The 21,024-nt window shown below is 58.2% G+C and overlaps 1 protein-coding gene across 2 annotated transcripts in view; it reads left to right on the top strand.

Moving 5' to 3' along the window:
- LOC122365506 (mitogen-activated protein kinase kinase kinase 1-like) overlaps positions 1 to 21,024 on the top strand; it is a 39,892-nt gene that overhangs the window by 4,478 nt on the left and 14,390 nt on the right. For both annotated transcript variants that reach the window (XM_043336782.1, XM_043336775.1), the window contains exons 3-4: positions 3,152 to 3,316; positions 5,387 to 5,587. In XM_043336782.1, coding sequence (XP_043192717.1) covers positions 3,152 to 3,316; positions 5,387 to 5,587 — 366 coding nt within the window. The remainder of the gene's footprint in view (positions 1 to 3,151; positions 3,317 to 5,386; positions 5,588 to 21,024) is intronic.

The following is a 21,024-nucleotide window of genomic DNA, read 5'->3' as shown; positions in this document are numbered from 1 at the left end:
AGCTCAGGTCGGCGCAGCAGTGAATTGGATCGGAATGGACCGGTCGCCGTCCTGTGTACACGGATTTCCGTCCAGGGTTTCGAGAGCTCAGTTATCAGCTGCGTTTGTCGGCCGTTGTCCTGGATTAGCTACTTATCGTCCTACTACCTACTCCTACTGAAGTGTTGGTCTATTTTCGCTGGTCGCCGATAGAACAAATACCTAGGTACTTGTTATGTACCCAGAAACAGCGAGCCTCGTTTTGAAGGAGGGACATCATCTTTGATATTTGTTCAGCAACCATCTGTCGAGAATTTCTGCGCGAGGTAACTTGGGCGCCTACTTAGCTTACTTAGCGGGATTTTCTTGAATGAGTCAGACATGTTGCATGAGGCCCAGGTCCTGTTCTCCCTTTAGTGACGCTGGCTAGGTGTTGTGTCTGAAAATGTGCCACTTATACACACCCATGCTATCTCGTTAAGGAGTGGCCAAATTCCCAGAAAATCTCTTCGAAAACTTGTTTCAAGTCTCGTTTGTTTGTCATAAATTATATAGGGAATGATATGTGCTTAGACTTGTCACTTGTTTATCAAATGTTTGTGGCTGAGGATTATTGCTAAATAATGTACTGAATCCATTCATACGTCCTATCATGTCGAATAACTAAAATTAGTCACTTTATTCATGAACCGTTTAATCCCAAATAAACAGCCTCATAAAATCGAATGATAATGCAGTTTCTTTAATCGCCCTCAGATCTGAATCGCAAACAAAACTTTTCGCAATCACTTTTGATAGCTCTCACTTTTACTTCTGTCTGTTTCATGAATCGCTTTCTCAGAACTAAACATTTGCACACTTTATTTCGAGCGGGTGAGCGTTTTCCATATCAACTCGGCTTGTCACATCTTTATATTGCGGTTGATTTGGTTTCTGACCCGATCTTCCAAACAGTAGGGCTCGTTTATTGACGTGCTCCGGTCGGTGTCGACTGAGTTGGGTGCTATCGCCGGCGGCCGGCACTCGGCTACAGGACGCCGTTGCTGCGGCGGCGACCGTACCGTTTATTTACGATGCGTAATCTGCGGTGCTTTAATTATCCGCACATCGGCGGGACTCTGGCGGCGTGGCGCGCCACCCTCCCGTCGATTTCATCAGCTCCGTTTACTACGGCGTGCCGGAGGAAGCTGCTCACTGCTCAGCTCAGAGTGTAATTGGGCGCCGGTGCCGACTCCGCGCCGCTGCCGTCGCGCCGTCGCCGATCCTGTGCAGTGTTTACGGCGTGTGGGCCGCCCGTCGCCGCCGGCAGGGGGTCGCAGCCACCCCGCTGGCGATCCCGCTCTCGATATTGTCCTTGAGTGAGGCGGACCGGCGGCTGGCGTCGCGAGTCGGAGCTGTGCCGGCGCCGCCGCCGGGTGGCTGTTTACAGAGCTGACCCGCCCCCGCCCCCGCCCCCGCCAACCCTTCACTGGGTGTGCAGGGGCCGTCTCCAGTGCGGGCCGGACTGGCTGTTTGGGACGGGCCGTTTGAGCAGTAGATGGACAGTGCCTGGCACCACCACCGCCAGAGGCGAGCTCTGACCATTCTTCATCGCTGTGGAGACGAAAAACGACCGGCGGGGTCACAGACCTCCTCGAGACAGCGCCATACGCACTAACAACTCAGACCGATCCGACTGTGACGGCTGAGAGACCACAGACACGCCGAGACGACCTCCGACCCGGCCAGTCTCGAGTCTCGTGACGGACCACTTCCCGGACGGACAGCCGGCCGGACGGATGGGCGCCGCAGCCACGTGCCCTCTCTTCCTTTGTGACCGCTCGCACGCGCGTCTCGCGGCGAGGTCACAGAACTTGGCCTCCGGCGCGGCACGACCGGCTCGCTCACGCCGCTGCAGCCGTCACGTGGCCGCTCGGGCACGTCTCGTCACGTCACGCACGTCTGGTGACGTGTCACGAGACGTGAGACAGTCCCGCCTGGCGTCTGGTGCGCGGGCTGGGCAGCTGGCGGCGGCGGCGGCGGCAGTGGTCGGCCGACATGGCCAAACATGGTGTGCCGGGCGTTAGAGCCGGTATCATAACAGACGGGCTGGGCGCCCGAGGGCGGGGCGCCGCACTGAGCGCTCCGGCTGACCACCAGAGGTTTATCAGAGCATCGCGCCGCCGGCCGGAGCGGCCTATCGCCACACCATCGCCGGCTCTCTCGTCAGCCGCGTGCTCAGAGGCTTGAGGAAATTAATTCAGTACATGCGTAATCATGTGCATTCATGGTTTTTCCGGAGTCACAACATGAGACACTTTGGATTGAAGTCATTGTGGATTCATGACGACACCATGTTTGGTGCCGCCCTGTGCAGGCATCAGATGCGATCACAATCAACAGGCGATCGGTTCCGCGCAAGGCGACCAACAACTGTATCTTCCGTGTGAACTAACGTGGCGCGATCAGCTCAGCCACTGTTTGAACTAGCTCGCCGTGTCGGATCCGGCTGGTCCAACGGCTTCCGCCTGAGTCCTGCTGCGCTGCCGTACCGGGAACCTCGAGCCTGTGCAGTGTGCAGAGCGAGGTCGGCGGTGGGCCGAGCCCCCGGCTGGCCACTCCCTGCACCCGTTAGGGCGGCGACGCCCGTCCCTCGGCGCTGCTGGACGCTGGTGCTCTGGTTTAAACAACCAGCGCTGTTCGACATCGCCCGGGCGGGAGATATATCTGCTGGTGGTAGATGAAGCTCCGTAATGCGTGATTGGCTCTTACGGAGCATTGCAGTTGGCCCGGTGTGTCAAATGTGGGAGGAATGTTGATGGTTCCGCATGTCCAACTCGCTGACCCGGCGTAATGTGGCGAGAAGTGGCGAAACCGAAGCGGAACGTTCCGAGCTGTGATAGAATGCGGCCGTCATTTCAAAAATGCTGACATGGACCGGGACGTTACGAGCTAAATGATATATTTAGCGGGGCATGCATGTTCCGCTTCCGGAGTCGCTATATGTATGGGGTGGTAATTAGGCCGTGAATGTGTTGCAGGGACCCCCGTTGCCGGCGGATGCCGCTGTCACGACTTGCTGTCATTGTTCGTGCCCTCGGTGCCCGTGTCGGGCCGTTAGTTGCGTAACCAGACGACCCGTGAAGCCGTCGGCCATGGCCCGTCTGACCCGACACCCTGCTCTCTGCCACAGACGGCCCGCACGCTGCTGGCGGTACTGGGCCGGCCCGGCGGCGGCCGCGGCCACACTGCTGAACAGACTGATCAGCGCGAGCGAGCCACCGGCCGCCGGCCGGCCCGCCGAGCCGCCGCCGCCGCCGCCGACTCCGTCACCGGGGCGACAGGAGCCGCCCCCTCGGTAAGCATAACTCCGTCTCCCAGTGGGTGACAGCCGCATCGCACAGGGCGGGAGCTGGGGCAGTGCTCTGCTGGAAAATACACCACTTGCGTGTGTTTTTAGTAGGTACTCGCACAGTCCTTGGAGAGTGACATGATGGTGCTGCTTTGCGCGGCACCGAGCCAGATTTTCCCTGCGCCGACTGACGCCGCCTGTCGTTATTGTAACGCTGCCGGGACACCTTACACCGACCTGAGGACGAACAACATCCCCGTGCGATTGTGACAACCTTGTGGGGTGTTGGTTTTGGCGTCGTTTCCTGGAGGCGGCGGCTTATCCTGTCCCCTGTCTCCGAACCTCCCTCTATAACTCCCGAGGGAAGTCGGCTATCACTGACAGGGGAGCTCGGCCGGGCCGTATTTGCACGGGCCCGGCCGATAGTCGTGGGCGGAGGGAACCGATAGCCGTGGGCAGGGACCGATTCCGCCGGAACGGGCCGCGTGCGTGGACGAGTTTGTTCGCCGCACGTAACGCCGCCGCGTCGGAGACGATTTTGGTGCGGCTCGGCGCGGAGATAGGGCCGCAGTCGGGTTTGGTCGTGCCGTGCTGATGATATCCGGTGCGTGTGAGAAACGTCCACCATTTCGGCCGGTCGTGACAGGATGGGGCGTCACGCACCGCCCGGGCGCCCGGAAAGGGCGACAGCGAGATAAGTCTGTCGCAGTAAGCTGTGATGGGCTTGAAGTTAATAACGTAACTGTAACTGATAAATATTGAAATGTCGGCGCTGGCAGTGCGACGCAGGGCAGCGTGAAGCCTGTGGGGAAATATGGGACACATTCCGGGCCCAGGAGTAACTATATCCGGTAGGAGCCGGATCAGTGCGGGTGAGCTGAGCGGGACGAGGGTGTTACCAACCAAGCGGACAGAGCATACGGTCGGCTCGCGGGCAGCATGGCTGATGACAAGTTGATGGTCTTATATTGCAACATTATCCGACGGATCCGACCTTGATGCTGAATGTGATGTTGGTGCGGAGAATATGAGAAATCATTCGAATATTTAAATGTTGTCAGACTTCAGAGTCGTCAGAACAGAGTCGCAAATTATGAGCCGTCATTTCATGATGCTCGTTTTAGCTGATGGATCCAAGTTGCAACGGTGCTTTCAGGCGATTCCACTTAACTTCACAGAGTTGTAGAGTGTTAAATTGTCCATACTAATCGCTACCGAACTTCAGTCTTAGTTCAGCGCTCGGTCGAAGTTCCAATTCTTGACCTCTTTGTTTAGCGTCCGGCGCGAAGTGCGGCCTCGTTCCCAAATCTGAGATGAAGCGCAGTACCTTTATGGGTCGACAGGATGACCACTGAGCGCCTCTGTTGACGCGTTATCTCGCTGTGGAACGTTCTCGAGAGGGGCTCACACACGTCACATCTCGCTGCCGTCCGGTTATCGGTCCCTGCTCCTCTCGCCACCGCTCCGCCCCCGGCCGGTGACCTGCGCGGCATGATTACGCCAGGACGCGGTGCTGATGTCAGCCCGGTGTTGGTTTCCCGCCGCCCCCTGTTGACTGCCACTTGCTTTGAACGCGGGCCGTCCCAGGTAGAACTATGGCAGAAACTGGAGCTAGCCGCTCCCCGAGTCTGAGACGCACCTGGCTACGGGGCCACCCGACCCGGCCCGTCTCGGGTGGGGCGCTGGCGCCTTCGGCCGCCGCCCCAGCGAGACCACGCTTCCGGCTTCTCCGATGTACCAAACACGCTGAGCTGACGGTCTGACACGGCCCACGCTGAACTGACGCCTGACACGGCCGGCGCCACGAGCACCCGTCGCCGGGTCAGCGGCCGCGGCCGTCGGCGCTGACCGATAGCGGCCCGGTCCTCTCCCCAATGCCCACTGGTCAGCCGCGTACCGATATGTTATCGTAGCCTGTATGTTTGACACAACACACTTATCATCTTAGGGGCGTGGCCATTCCACGCGATTGCTGCATTCCACGCCGCCTGGATGCCGTGTGTCTCGATGTCCGGCCGAGGATGGACGGTCGGTGGTGGCGCGCGCCTGCTGATGGGGTCCTCTCTGTCGTTTCAGCGCGAGTCCAGTCCGGGCCGCAGCCCGTCGGCGTGCACGGGTCCTCCGTCGCCGACGGGCAGCCCGTCGGAGGCCTTACAGCGCCGGCTGCGGCGGCTAGACCGAGCCAAACTCTACCTGCTGGAGCAGCCGGGACCGCACAGCTTCCTGCTGGCCACCGACACGCCCGGACACAAGTACCGCGTCACACTGGGACCGCAGGTGAGTGTAGGGACGCGGCGGCACACCGCGGGACGCTGGGGGCATGGCGGACGGTCACAGGTGATGTGTCTGGGACTGTGCTCTGACCTGTGATGGTGAGAGAGGATGGGAGTGGCGGCCTGTGGATGGGTCTAATGCTGATCCGTGGTAGGGATTGTTTCAAGCCTCTGTGTGTGTGATTCGGACCATCGAAGAATACGAACCTAAGACGGCAGAAGGCGGATGGCGGAGGACGGCGTTTGGGGGACATCGGACGGCGCAGAACGGGGTAGGGGGACGCTATCGGGCTGACGGCTGGTGTGACGGTCCCGTGGGACTGGGACGTGCCCCAGAGCTGGGCACGTCCCAGTCCTCTGGCGGTGTTATTGAAGAGCTGCGCCGAGCTGGTAATTCGAGCACCCGCGAATCGGCCCTCGCCGGCTGCGGTAAACAAATTTATCACCGTTTCGACGGCCGCTGGCGACGTTTATTCAGACCAGACGGAAACTTGGTCGCAGCGTGCTGCACGCGCAAAGTGGCACACGTTACGGAGCCAAATCGGGACTCCATCGCATCGACAACATGCACCTTTTGCTCATGTTTATCGTTAACAATTTTAAATGTCACAAAATTAGATATACTTTGGGAAAACGGAGGTAAACTTGCGGCTTTTCAAGCACGCTGCTATAGCGACTGACGTAGTGTTTGCGTGACCGGCTCAAAGTTTCAGGGACAAAAGCAATCTCGAGCGATCGATACTTTCTCTGGGGATCGCGTGCAATCACGTCACATTGCTGTCGAGACGTCGATGCCGCAGGTATTCTTGGCTCAATCGATCACCCGTCGTTTAGGTAGCCGGGTCGTCCTCTATCGTGGGTGGTTGTTATCAGGGACGGAATGCGATCGAACATTTATGTGTTGCGTGATGGCCTTCTAAAAGCTGACGTGCAATAACATTTTACCTCTTCTGTATCTGAAGCGTCTTTCCTCCAATATTTTGCTATTATTTTCGGCCTCGATTTCGTTTAAAGTAATGCACCTATAGCTTGTTTGTTTTTTTTGGGGCTCTCGTTAGATGACACGAAAGCGGTGGGCAGAGTTTGATCGGGGCGATTTATGCTGTTTTCTATTTAAAGTGATGTATTAAAGGGACCCTCCCACCTTAACATTAGTTTTGAGTTGAGATAGCCAAGTTTGCGGCCAGGCTCAGAAACCACCATTTATCCTGGTCGCAACCCCCGCAGCTTTATGGTGTTCAAGAAATTTCTTCCCTTTACTTGCAGGGTGGGACCAGCGTGGTCCCTATCTCTTAACCATTACGGGAATCTGATGACGTCATCAGGCTTTCGAACGTCCGTCATTAATTTGACTAAAACGTTTTGTAGCACACGGTGGTATATGCTGCTTTGCGCGCAACAAATGCCGCACTTTCAAATAAAGTCGCTAGGAACAGCGGAGATCCCAAAAAGTAAGCAAAAGGAAAAGTCTAATATCTTGAAAACCGGTGAATATTTTTCGATGAAATTTGGTAGATATTCGTTTTTGCTCTTTCTGAACCGAGCGACATCACTTTCATGCCAATTCATTAACTTTTTTGAAGGTGGGAGGGTCCCTTTAACATCGTGCGTCGTTTCGAAGCCTGATATCACTTTTTACGGCAGTCTGTCTCGGAATAGAAAACAAACGATGCTCCAAACTCCGCCGCGAAATCATCAGGCTGGATGTCCAGTTGACCGCTCGTGTAACTAAAGGATTACGCCGTGGCGGCGATAGCGGCGCAGTGACAGTGAGGAGGCGAGCCTGGCGCTTACGCGCGCGCTCTGTGCGTCTGTATCGGAGTGAGCGCGTGCCGGCGCGGCGCGGGCTGCCGAAAATAGCCCGGGGCGCCGGTGGCTGCCACCGGCCGGCGTGTGTTTTGTCGTTCAACTGCTCTCTCGGCACGGCGCGGTGATGGGCTGTCGAGTCGGTCCGCGTCTGTGCGGCGCTCCCCGGCCCGGTGGAGCCAGGGAGGGGTGATTGGGGTCAGGGCGGAGCGGAGCGGAGCGCCGTGCACCGAGGGGCGCTCGACGGCCGCAGTTAGCAGCGTGACCCAGTTCAGGGGTGGATCGATGTGCACCCCGCACGAGATGTTGTGACGGGCCCACTGGTTTTCGCCGGAGCTGCCGGAGTGAGGGAGTGGTACTGGGGCCGTGCACAGCCTCCACGCACTGCGCTACGCGCCGCCGCAGATGTTAACTCGCGCACCTATGTAGGTCAGTCGAGGGCCGACCGGGTGGGCCCGACTGGTCGTCCGCACGAGTCGCTGGTAGTCTGAGCTGACCTCCTGCTCCTGCGCCGGGCGACCCGGTCGAATGGGCCCGTAACCCTCCCCTTTGATCCCTGAGTGTCTCTAGCTGGGACTAACTGCCATTGCAGCCGAGAAACATGATGCATTGGTCAATGCGTACTGCTTATGAATACCGAGGAACAAAGACCGGCACTGATGTTACCATATACAGAGGCCCACAAATCAACGTATGAAGACGTTTCCCAACGTCCAATCGTGCGGTAACGTATGCACATGGCCGAATGTCTCATATTCGACGACTGCATGCTGACTGAAGCCGGCACTGATTTGTGGACGTATTTATTGTGCACATCTGAAGGCAATATTTTCAGCACTTATGGTAAGCCCTTGCACACGTATCGGCAATGGTGGTTAAAACACGTGCTCGGCAACCAACACCGTCTGTATGTGCATGATAAGCGTAACCATACGAACGACTTGACTGCCGAGAGCTCGCATGCATAATTCAGCGCCAATCGATGTTTTCTGACATCTATACAGGGAAGGGGACCAGGATACGCTACCGTTCCAAATACCGTTCAGGATCGACAGGCGTGAATGCCTAATGCTGCGGACCAAATCATGCCCTTGTTTGATCAGAAAATTTGCGCGTTGCTACGTGTTGAATCGGGACGAATTGATGTCCGAGAAGCGTGAAGTCAAGTCGCATCTGGGCCGTAGCGACAGTCAGTCAGCTTGCAAGTGAAATGTCATTCTGATTCTGATTGGCGTTGACATTCGTGGCTGATTCAAGCGCAAATCCATGTTCAGTGAATGTCATTGTATGATTGAAACTCTTCTGCCAGAGACGTGAAAGCTGCCGTGTGATTTAAAGGCTATATGGAGTATGGATACGACGCCAGGTTTTTATGTTTCTGACCGGAAACACCAATCGAAACTCAACAGTCAGCAGCCATACTACACCATTTTCGAACCAAGTTAAGACAAATGAAACCCAATTTAAAACTGTTGATTTCTGAATTAAAACAATCGAAAAATGGGTTAAAACACGTGACATTCAGCTTAAAACAACTGACACGCGAAATCACGTGTTGGTCGTTTTAAGCTGAATGTCACGTGTTTTAACACACTTTTCGATTGTTTTAATTCAAAAATCAACAGTTTTAAATTGGGCTTCATTTGTCTTAACTTGGTTCGAAAATGGTGTAGAAGAGCATCCTTATTCCTTGGTTATGAGTTATCACCTAACGCCACCCACTTTTAATAGTGTCCGCAATCGCGAGGCACTGTTCGTTTGCTGTCTGTTTGTGGACCCACCCCTCTATTGGACACCGCGGCCCATGACTGCCGGCAGACAGTGCCCCGCCCCGGCGCCGCGCCGCCCCCGCCCCCGCCCCCGCCCCTGCCGCCACTGTGTCTGCCAGGTCAGTCATATCGACCGGCGTGAAGCCTTTGGAGTCGGTCAATGTATTCGGGGGCCGGGTGAGGCTGGGCTGGTCCGAATTGATCCATGAACCACACGGCAACACGGCGCGCCGGACCAGCGCCGGACACTCTGCGCTCGATGGGCATGGGTTATGGGCTATGCCATAGAGTAGCTACAGAGCCATAGAGATATATGTGATATTCAACGGCTACGCGAATCGGACATGGACTATACTTGGGAAGCGTACGGGAAGCGTACGCGGCGCTTTTGGGTTTCACATACCAGTAGAAATATGGTGTAACGAGCGGACGAGTGACTCCTTATTTCGTGACTCTTCTAGGGATCACGAGCTTGACAGTCCCACTTTGCGCCCCATGCATCCGCTAGCGTCATCCAACGTTGACTTTTAGCTTGTATCGCTGTCACCAACTGTTTGCTGACTTGACGCACAATGCGACGTAACACACATAGCTTATCTGCGGGGATTTCTGGTCCTATCGCACAGCGGGAAAGGAAAGTGACGTTCGCAGCGGTTATCGCACACTTCCGGATCAATATTGGTTTGCTGGACGTTACACGATGTGACGCCACGGTACGAATTATCGCCGATAACCTAGTTTATTAGTTCGCTCACGTTGTCACGGACGTTTCGTGTGCACTTCTATACTCTCCGCCTTCCTACTCGGCTGATCGCTGGGCAGCGGGCCAGTCCCTCCCCCCCCCCCATCCCACCGCTGCTCTCGGTCGGTTTGATTTGATACCACCACCGCGCTACAGCGCTCGTCGCCTCGCTCGAGCGACTGCCGTACTACCTGGCTCTGCTCCAGCGCGTGGAGCGCGCTCACGTCTCCCGGGGACGGGCGCGGCGCCGGTCGCCGCGTGGGGCCGACCCTCGCAGAGAGAGAGACTCTGAAAATAAACGGAGCCGGCCGACGCCGACGGACATTGGGACGGACGGGGACGGAGAGGCGGACCGGATGGGAGTGGGGACGCTCCGGGAGGAGACGGTGGCTGGGATGTGTCACAGAGCGCTGTCTACTGGCAATGTCCGGTCTGCGCCAGTTCCGCCCCGCTAATGACGCCGCCGCTGATGATGATGACGACGGTGACGGTGATGTTAATGACGGCGTCAGTGATGTAGATTGATGCACCTCTGGAACAGCTCGTGATGATGGTCTGCTCACTGGGATGTGCTACTCGGGAGACCGCTGGACAGGGATGAACCTATACTCTGCCGATACCCGCAGAGGCACTGATGGGAGCGCCGCCGCCATTTCCGATGTGTGCCGATTGGGTCGGCCGGGTGATGATGGTAACTGGGCCCGATGGTGCCCGTGGGACTCCGCTCGGTGAGCGGCAGAGTCGGCTGTCAGTGTTATTGATGGGGTCGACAGACGGGGAATCAACCCGAGCTGCACGATTGTGGAGTCATCGTGCGCCCTCGCTGCCGCCGCAGCGGCAGTTGCCGCTTCCCTGACAGTCGATTTCTGCGGCAACCGCTAGTGACTGGCGTGAAGCAACCATTAGCCCGTGCAAAATCGGACTGTTTACGTGATTATCTGCCTTCGACTCAGGGGTTGCAGTATGTACCGTTACGTGCTGCTCTGGGGACGGACGGGCACGCCGCGACCGACTCGCCCAGGACTGAGGTGATGCTCACTCCTTTTAAGTGCGCCGTTACAATGTCCTCGACTGCAGGAGACGGTTGAGGGTGCCAATCCACCCCCACACACCCGCACAATCGTGCACCACACCTGGCATTGTGCGGTCACCGAGTAAAGATGCCCCGATTTATTTTAAGCCGCTCCTTACGGGAAAACGAGCCGCGCTGGCGGAAAATGTCGGATGCGGCCGACTTACCGGTCACGTTACGGCGAGACCGCAAATCAGCGCTGCGGTCGGAGGTGCGCCGTTACGGGCGGCGTGGGAACGACCGGGGCTTTGTTCGGCCGAGGCAGGTCGTTCGCCGCGTATTACGGGCCTTCTCCAGTGGGCAGGTCATGAGCAGGAAGTGCAGCCGCGGTCCTGAGGGAGATGGGACTCATTTTGCCGTGAACCGGCTCACTCCGACAGTGTGAGTGACAGTGGCTCCGACAGTGTCTCCCGCTCGGCAGACACTGTCGAACGGGCATCTCGAGTCGCCGGCGCCATTCGCCGTGAATTCTCCAGCTGCTCGGCGCCAATATCTGTAAATATATGGCTGGGTCCCAGGCGCCGGCTGGCGTTCCAGTTGGCGTCCGATTGCCCGTGAGCTGTGTAAACGATGCTGTGCAGGCCAGCCGAGTACGGGGGCGTGATTTCGCCGGAGAAACACTTGCCCGGACGACGCATATCGTGGCCGACGTCGTAAAAAAGGCGCCCGCTACTTCGGCAGCTATCGGCCCGGTCTATCGCGGTTTGAGTAGACCCAGGCTCGCGGGCGAGACGCCTCACCAGCTCAGCCGCTCATCTGATACACAGGCTTCCAGGGTATTTTTGACGCCATTCGTCGTAAACCTGCACGATGTCATTGTTTGCCGCGGATTAGATGATCACGACTGACGCAAGCCCGCCGCTATCAGCAGCCGGTAAAGCTGAGATCAGCCAATGACGACCGCGCTCACAACACCGTTCTCATCGGCTGTGTGGCGGCGATATTGACAGAAGATTGTTAGCTGTTGACTGGTGTCGAGCTGATACTGAGACGTAGTTTCTGCCCGAGGGGTTTCCTGCCGTTCGCTGCCGCGGTACGGTGTCGTTGGGCGTGATTGGTTTTCCTCGGGAAGTGAAGTCAGTCGTATACCGACGCGGAGGGAACCCCACCGGGGACGAACCCTGCCTCGATGGCCTGTGGCCAGAAGCACCCGTCGCTGGCCGGGTGGTCTACAGGGCTCCGCGCCTCCCACGCGGCGCGGTCACCCCCTGCGAGCGGTGCGATCGGATTAACAAGATCCGCAACCCCAACTCGGCACTGCCGAACTCCGGGCGCCGACCGCCGACCAACGAGCGCATTGTGGCGCGGAGGCGACGCGCCGCTTAGCTGATTGGTCCGGGTCGGGCGCGACTTGGCTGCTCCTGATTAGGTTAGGCCGAGTCCCGATCGTTCCCGGAATGGTCCGTCTTGGAAGGCCGCTTCCCTCGCTGAAAGGTGAAGCGGTTTCGCAGGCGGAGGCTCGTGGCTGCGTCCTTTTTGGGCGCTCAGAAGCGGCTCGACGCCATTGGTAAACTAAGGCGCTCGTTAGAAACGATTGATGGGAAAATGTCTGAGATGATTGATATGAAATGCGAGAAAATATTATGGTAGCCTAGCCTGGAAACAGCGCTATCTTTGGCGTCCACTCCGTGTGCTGATTTTGGATGAGATCTCGTTAGCTTGGCATGTTTCAAATTCACGCACAAAGTGCAGCTGATGGAACATTCTCGAACGCATACGTCTATCAAATGGTGTGAATACTCAGCACACATCAACCAGAAAATATAGGGCGTCGTGCTTTCTTGCCCGTGAGCAATTCTGGCCATACGTATTATTACCATTCTACCTGAGACCACGGCCGTCTTCTTTCACCATCCCATCGGCATTTCCGGGCTGGCTTATCTTATGTTTTCCGGGCACATCGTGTCTCATTTGTGCCGACGTTATCGGACCAGCTCGTTCGGCGGGCCGCCGCGGTCGCGTGTGCCATGAATCCTCGATGTCCTGTCGGTGGTGGGTTGCGTCGTCTCTGCGGCCGGGCGCTCGGGTGGGTCGGCTGGCTCTGTCTCCTCCCGGAGCTGCGGGGCTGGCCGGAGGGGGCTGTGCCGCTCCCCAGGGACGCAGGCCGCCGTGTCGGCAGTGTGACGGGCCGTGTCAGCGCCCGCTCGATCAGCCGCCGCCGACGGCCAACCACAACAGGGCTTTGTTGCCGCCTGTCTGTCGGCGGCACCCTCAGACCGCGCCGCCCGCCCTGACCTGAATTGGGCCGCCGACGCGACACGACGTGCGTGTGCGTGCCTGCGGCGCCAGAGGATCGGCCGGTCCAACTGCGCCATAGCCGATGGAACGAGACGTCGCTCTATCTGTTATTGTTGACGTGTGCTGAGGGCGCTGTTTGTCTCGTCTGCCTGCGGTGGAGGTCCGGGGGGCCGGCCGGAGCCGCTCCCGCTGACCGCTCTCTGAGCAACTCAATAGAGCTGAGGCCAGCGGCGGCCGGCCGGCGGCCGGCGAGGTCACCTAATGGCGCCCGATGCGGAGCGACTCGCTCCTGAATCCTAATGAGAGACGACGCCGGTATCGGCAGCGACATCGCGGCGCCGCGCTAGGTGACGCCGGCCGGCCCACCGTGATGAAACGGGCACGCGCCAAGCTACACATTGAGAAATAGCCCATGGCCAGATCATTCCGGTGTGATCTGGATAGTTGGCCGGCATATATGAACTGACCGCCGCGCCGCCGCGCTGTTAAATGTCACATAGCAGCATTCCGGCTCTCTGTGCTGTTGGGAGGCGCCCTGGAGAATCGTCCAGAGGCGCCGCGCGGAATTCTCTCCTGGCATCACACCACCGCGTGGGCGGGGCTGTTTGTTTGCTGTTTCTAAGCGTCCAAGCATCATATGCCTGGTCGCTGTGATGCCTGGTTCGCCAGGGATCAGACCACCGCAGTGTTTGGCCTCTGGATTGGGATAGCTGTGCCTTCGAGGACCGACGGGCTGTCTCCAGCGGCCCTCTGTTGTGCCCGGTCGGCTGAGCTCTGGGTCTGTCTCCACCGGGCCCCACTGGCCCCGACCCGGCCCGACGGCGGGGTCAGGTGGCCTGCTGACGTAGGCAGCGGCGGTGTCCGATCGCCCGCTCCGCCCCGGCGCCGCCGCTCGGCTGGTACGGCGGCGCCCGCGGCCCCTCTGATGTCAGCCGATACCTAGCACCGGCAGGATTTATGGAAAACAGCTCCAGCCGCTGAAACGTAGAGCTCGCGAGGTATTGTTGGAAATGCATTGTATTATTTAGTAGACTTCTTGGCGCAATCAGTCGTGGGCTCTGTTCTACTTGCATACCTACTGTCGCCTGAATTAGCGTTACCCGTAGTTTGCTAATGATCACCCATCTCTTGATCAAAGCTGTGATAGAGCGCGCCATCTGGCCGTGGCCGTCCCTCGCCTCGTCGGGCCGTCCGCCGCTCCGGTGGCGCGGGACGGCAGCAGAGCGGTCGTCAGCCGAGCCTGCTCGACGCTCGTTACCAGAGGGGTTCACAGGGCCCCCTCATCGGCCCCCTCCGGCCGGATCCCCTTCAGTCTCCCCTCCAGTCGCAAGACACGGCGTGATGAGATCAGCCTCCCCTCCACGCCGGTCCAACAGGGGTATCGTGACGCTGTGAACAACTTCGTGACCGATCAGGAGGCGAATATCAGTCCCGATATCGACCTTATTTGAGCTCTCACCGGCGCTGAATCCTGTCCCAGGAAGGCTGACATGGAAGCTTCTCGAGAAAAACAATGTACGAACATTCATTATGATAGTTCTGGACAGATTGATGGTGACGCTCTGGGAAGACAGAGGGCCTGCTGTCGCCGGCTCGTCGGTCGGTGCAGCAGCCGGGCTGGGAATCGTTAGCGGCGGCCTTCAGCCGTCGGTCCCAGCGCTGCCTTCCGGCGGTGCAGTCGGCGCCCAGCTGGTGACCGCTGCCGGAGGGAGGGCTGATGGGCCGCAATGTCCGGAAGATGGGCGGCGCCGCAGACTCGCAGCTGTGGGCGGCGGCCGGCGGAAGGGCGACGGTGGGAAGGCGGCGCCAGGAGGATGGATGTCACATCTGGAACAGATGATGGGCCGACGGCGGGGCGGCGCGACGGTGCGGTCTGGCACGCCCGGCCGCCTGTCTGTCACCGCGACCCGTCCGCGGCGCTGGTGTCAGTCGGGCGTTCCAGCCAGCGTCTGTCTGGCCGCCACGCCCGGCGGCAGCACATCTGTCATCGCACCGAGCCAGACGCCGTGCCCCGGTGTCTGGGATCGCGGCGACCCGTGTGGACGCGACCCGTGACAGATTGGACCGCCCCTCGGCCCCGCCCCGCCCATCGTCGCCGGCCATCGCCCCCGGCTGCCGACTGGTGCCGACAGGGCAGCCGCGCTCCCCTCGCCGATGCCGACGCGACGGCGCCGACGGCCGACACCGGAGCCGCCGACGGCCGCGGCGCGCAGCTGTGAAAACACGCGGGCCGCCGACCTGCGCTCCCCGCCGCCCTATCTCACGTTCCCAACACCGGAAATCGGGCAGTTAGACCCATGGTTCCAGCGGGCCGCGGCGGGCGCCGTGGTCGTTGGCGGGCTCGTCGCGTCTTCATATCGCAGCGTCGGGCAGTGAATGGGCGATTTGACGAACCGAGCCCGACGAACGGGCGCTGAACTGCCGGCGAAGCCGTCTTCCGTTCCAGTTGGCACGCCGATGTGTCTCCAGCACGCCGGGCCGTCTGTGGCAGATGGTGGGTTATTCGCGACGGATGGTGTGCAGTGGTAAGGGGTCTAAGTGCGCCGTTAGCAGGGTCAGTGGGTGTGTCTGACCCGTGACCTCTGCGGTGGCCATCCGATCGGCGTCTCGGCCGCCGGCTGACCGCGCGGGGTCATGGCAGACGCCGCGGGGAGCTGAGGTGGCTGAGGGATCAGCGCTCGTCTCACCGTCTCAGCGGCTCGGCGGCTGGCCTCACACTGGCTGAGATCAGCGGCGGATCGGGTCGCTACTCAGCTCCGGCTGGGCTCTTTGTTTGGAACCTCTCGCACGCTGCCAACTTCCGACGCGCACCTGTCAGTGCGAGGTTACTTCGCGCTAAATGTCACCAAGCAGCGTCACAGGGTGACTGAGCAATGAGCATCCCATCAGACTGACTGTTGAGAGACTGCTTCTGCTATCTACATAGAGTCCTAGACTTCTAGCTTCTATTCCTTCGGTGAATCCCGTCATTTGTGCGGTGGCGTTTCGCTGCCGTCCTGCGACGGTGCGGTCGCCGAGCCGCCCCTCGGGCCGCGGCCCTATTTCCGGCCGGCTGTAATTCCTCCGGCGGACGGGGAGCGCCGCCCTAAAGCCGCCCGGACCGGCCGTAAACCGGGCGACGAGCGCGGCCGACGGCCGTCACAGATCACCCGGGCGTCGAACGGGGCGCGGCCGCCGCCCACGGTCCGTTTGAGAGCGCGGTCACCGGCGCGGTGCGCGGCCGCTGCCGGCCCGCCGGGGCCGCACGGGTCGTTTGGCCGCGCCGCCGCCGCTGCCGCCGACACGCCGTCTGCCGAGGAAAGGTTCAGTGGGGCTCATCGAGCAGCCGGTCCGTGGCGGTCTATTGGCGGAGGCCCCGCGGGCTCCCCCGCCCCCGTCCCCTCCCCCGGTCCCAGCTGTTCCCCCCGCGGCGCCGACCGGCCTCGGTCATGCAATATTGATGTAACCGGGGTGCTCGGGCCGCCGGCCGACGCCAGTCAGATCGTCGGGACCGACGCCAGTCAGATCGTCGGGACCGACGGTCTCGATCGACGCAGCTGTCACGTGCCGCGCACCCGTTCGCCGCTCTGGGATGGCTCGAAGGCGCTCTGTGCGCCTTTCAATGGGACAGTAGAGCATTCGTGTCGCCTGCCAGCATATTTTCTAGAGTTCCTTTTACGTATTTCATTTTGGTTTTGCATTTGAAGTGGCTCAGATGACAGATCGACAGGGCTTAGCTCAAAACGTTGTGACAAAATTTTGTGTAGATACCTACAGGCTACAAGTCAACTAACCAGATTTCAATTCGAACTAGCGTGCGTTATGGACTTCGTGCGGTCCTAGAGCTTACATTTCTGCCGCTAGATGGCAGCAGTGATAGACGCCTGAAGTTATGCTGTGCCGCTGGACACTTACATTTCTGCCGCTAGATGGCAGCAGTGGTAGACGTCTGTATTTATTAGAGTTGCAAAGTTTTCCCAATGGGCTGCTACCGGCACCGCCCCGCCCCACAAACATTTTCTGGGATACCGGCATGCTACCACGCCCCAAGCAAAAAAACCGCCAAATTACCGGCATACTAAAAAACCTGCATTCTTGATTCTGGCTTACCCCTACATGAGATGCCACATTTTGGCAATTTCAGTAACCGCCCCACCCAACAGCCACCCATTGTCCAACTTATTACAATTCAATAGCCTCTTAGTGTCCAAAGTTTGAATCATATGCTGATAATTTTTTGTGCAAAATCAAAAATACCGGCATGCTACCGGCAAGACATGCCAGATACCACGAAAAAACCTGCGGTAGTGAAAAATTACCGGCATGCCGGTAGTGCGGTAGGGAAACTTTGCAACTCTAGTATTTATGTTGTGCCGCAGGACACGCCTACATTTTGATTTCTGCCGCTAGATGGCAGCAGTGGTAGACACCTGAAGTTATGCTGTGCCGCAAGACACACCTACCTTTCTGCCACTAGATGGCAGCAGTGGTAGACGCCTGAAGTTATGCTGTGCCGCAGGACACGCCTACATTTCTGCCACTAGATGGCAGCAGTGGTAGACGCCTGAAGTTATGCTGTGCCGCAGGACACACGTACCTTTCTGCCACTAGATGGCAGTAGCGGTAGAAGCCTGAAGTTATGCTGTGCCGCAGGACACGCCTACATTTCTGCCACTAGATGGCAGCAGTGGTAGACGCCTGAAGTTATGCTGTGCCGCAGGACACGCCTTAGCGCGGTGAACGGCGTAGCGCGAGGGCGGAGCGTGAGAACACCTTGTCGAACATTGAATGTTGTTTGGGATTGTCAACGGACGAAATTTTCATGACTGCGAAACAGCGGCTAACTTTGTTGCAGCTCACGAGTTTCAGAGTAAGTGGTGTAGCTGCTCTCGTGACATGTTTTGAAGCCAAGCCCATTGTAAGCAATCGTGTTTTGTATCATGTGCGGCGGCGTGGGAAAGTGTAGTTTTGTATGTTTTGTACGTCCAGCTGCAGGAAAAGGCGGTTATTGCTCTTTGAGTTTTTCTACGTGTCGGCGATATCGGTCTCGTATGTACACCGAGTTTCACCCTACAGTGGCATGCGATTCCCAGGCTCCATATACGGTCATGGAGGTGTGGCCAGATGGCCTCTCGAGTGCTTGGGTGGCATCGCAAGCATGTTAAAAATAAGAAAAATATAAAGACAATAAATGTGGTGCCAGAAAGACACATTTGATTTGGAAATCCTCTTTATTTGAAAAATGTCGTCGACAGGCAGTATCACCATAAAAGCGTCACAACTATAGCTGATAGCGTGATTACGAGCCAGCGCTTTTAAATTGGCAATTCGTTGTTGTCAAAAATATATGAATATTAGTCTGTTTTCGGAAGATGGTCCTCAGTATAGCGGGTGGGTCGGCGCCTTTTGCTATACCTGCGCCGTCAGTACAGTCCCCAGTGAACAGTCCCCGATGGGACAAACGTGCCTAGTTGGGAATTCATCTCGCGTCACTGGACGTAAACAAGTTGCCCCACAATCTAGAAAGGTGCTCCAGGAAAACGGAACACAAAATGTCGACGGAAAACGAATAACAAGAGCTAATAAAGTTTGTCGTGAGTTCTTCAAAAGAAAAGGAACTGTTGAAAATCCATGTTGATTTCGCCCACTCGGGTGGGTTTTTCTCCGGTGTTTCGAACGGTCTCGGACACGGAAACCGTGCTTCCCACGGGCCGGGCGTGCTGTGGATTCAGCACACCGTGGTATTTGATCACGTCAGACTGCGGCCACACTCGTCAGTTGGACAAATAAGTACCTAATCCCTCCTCAAAGCGGTGGTGCCGCACGGCAGCCACCGCAGTAGGTCGGTTAGTCCCAGTCGGCCCACAGTAACAGACTTTGGCCGCTGGCCGGTCGATGTCACATTATGTAACGCGCAAAACGACATATTCTGTATCCAATGGCTTGCTGCAATTTGACCTTGAAGCGAGGTTTTCGTTTATGATCTGTCCTACGCTTAAATGCGTGCTTACCGACCAACATTTCAAAAGAATATGCGCGAGGCTTTGAAAGCTATCTAGACTGAGGGAGCGCGTCTTATGAGTCCTAACATTTGGACATTGTCGTGAAATGAGAGAACCGTTCACTCAAAAGTACCTAATTTACAGAATGCAGTCGGTACGTTTAACAGATTTCAAGCGTTGTGGCCTGGACGTTTACCTCACTTGCACACATCCTCCGACGCCGCTTGAGGGACTCGTCCCCGTTCGATAGCAGCCGGAGGTTATATTTAGATCAGCAAACGGTGACATCACAGCACTGAATCAATGTTAACTCCGCCGGAGCCGACCAACTGTCAATGAGCCGTGAACAGAAAGATCCGCCCAGATGCCGAGCTGCTCTAATGCACTTAGATTGTTTGATACTTTTTACTAGCGGATTGCTAGTGATATTAGCGTGTAAGGTGCAATTAAATACGAATCTCTGGAGGTCAGATGATTTAATTACCAGATAAGCGATGTGTCCAGTCAGTGGCTCTCAACTCAGTCGGGTGCTTTCGAGTCGGTGAGACGTTGCGTTTCGGACCGCGGTAGTGGACGCTGTTCTACTCACCTGTCCCGCTGACCACACAGTTCGGACGGGGCGGTCCCTGCGCCGGTGTTGGGGCGGTACCGCGGTGCTCTCACGCGGCAGGTCGGCCGCGGGCACCTGTCGATCGCGGCGGTGTCCTGTTTGACACGCTGCTGACAGCCGGTTGGCGGCAGATCGCGCCGCCCCGCCTCCCTATATGGTCGGCGATCACGTCCAATGCGAGCCGCGGACATCGGCCGCGCACCACCGACCGTGCGCTCTATGATTCGGTCTCTAGCCGGATGTGTTGTGGCGACGGTTAGGGTATTTGTTGCGCATCTGGTGCAGAGTATTCGTATTGCGTCCGATCTGCAGTTGGAGGGAGTTTATTTATGCAAGGAGAAGGAAGCAAACCGTCGGCGGCTGCAGCGCGGTCGTGCCGGTACTTGTCGGCGTCCGATCCGAGAGCAGTGTCCTCTGCGGAGACTGGTGCCGGCCGAGTGGCACCACTCGCGGCACCATCACCAGCACCAGTGAGCCGCCGATAGCACTCACCAGCACCAGCGGGCCGCCAATCGGGCCGGCCGCCGTCCGACGGCCAAACACACCACATCCATCACGGCGCAGTGCCCCCGCGGGACGTCGGCGGGCGACGCTGCCGGCGCGGCGGGACGGTCGCGCCCGCAGCGCGCTCCGCCGGCGACCGAACTCGGCCCAGAGGGCGTCGTGACGGTGAGATGTATGGACGGATATTTCTGCCGGAGCTGGCCGCTCCATTGGCGAAGCCGTGCGGTGCTCATGCTCGGCTGACTTCTGTGGAAGTCTCGGTCATAGGACGGATGGCCGTCGTCCGACGGCGGAAACTCGGCTGCCACTTCATCTGGACACGAGTTCGCCGCCCTCGCCGACACAGCCGGAAAATGGAGGAGGTCGTTCTGTTTATACGCTTTCTCGTGCTTCAGTGAGTTCAAAGTTCCTTTCCGTAGCACATGATCGGCCCAGATGGCCCTGTTTCTCCTCCACTGCGCAGGATGGCTCTGTCTCCTTCAGTGAACACTGGCGCAGTTAGTCCCACTCAGTTGTCGGCAGCGGTGGACTGACGCAGTCTGAGGAGTCTGACGCAGTCACCTGCCCGGGAGTTCGAACTGCGCCGCTCGCTGTCCGGCCGGACCCTGGCCGATCCCACCGTCCATGGCGCACCGGTAACATGGTGACAATATTTGAGGCACCTGATCTCCGGCTGTGACCGGCCGCGCCGCGCGCACCGCGTGCCTGACCGTTCCCAG

Source organism: Amphibalanus amphitrite, unplaced genomic scaffold, assembly GCF_019059575.1.
Source record: "Amphibalanus amphitrite isolate SeventyFive unplaced genomic scaffold, NRLGWU_Aamphi_draft 000028F_arrow, whole genome shotgun sequence".
Classification (NCBI taxonomy): domain Eukaryota; kingdom Metazoa; phylum Arthropoda; class Thecostraca; order Balanomorpha; family Balanidae; genus Amphibalanus; species Amphibalanus amphitrite.
Note: the sequence above shows the minus strand (reverse complement) of the source record. Positions and strands in the feature narration are given on the sequence as shown.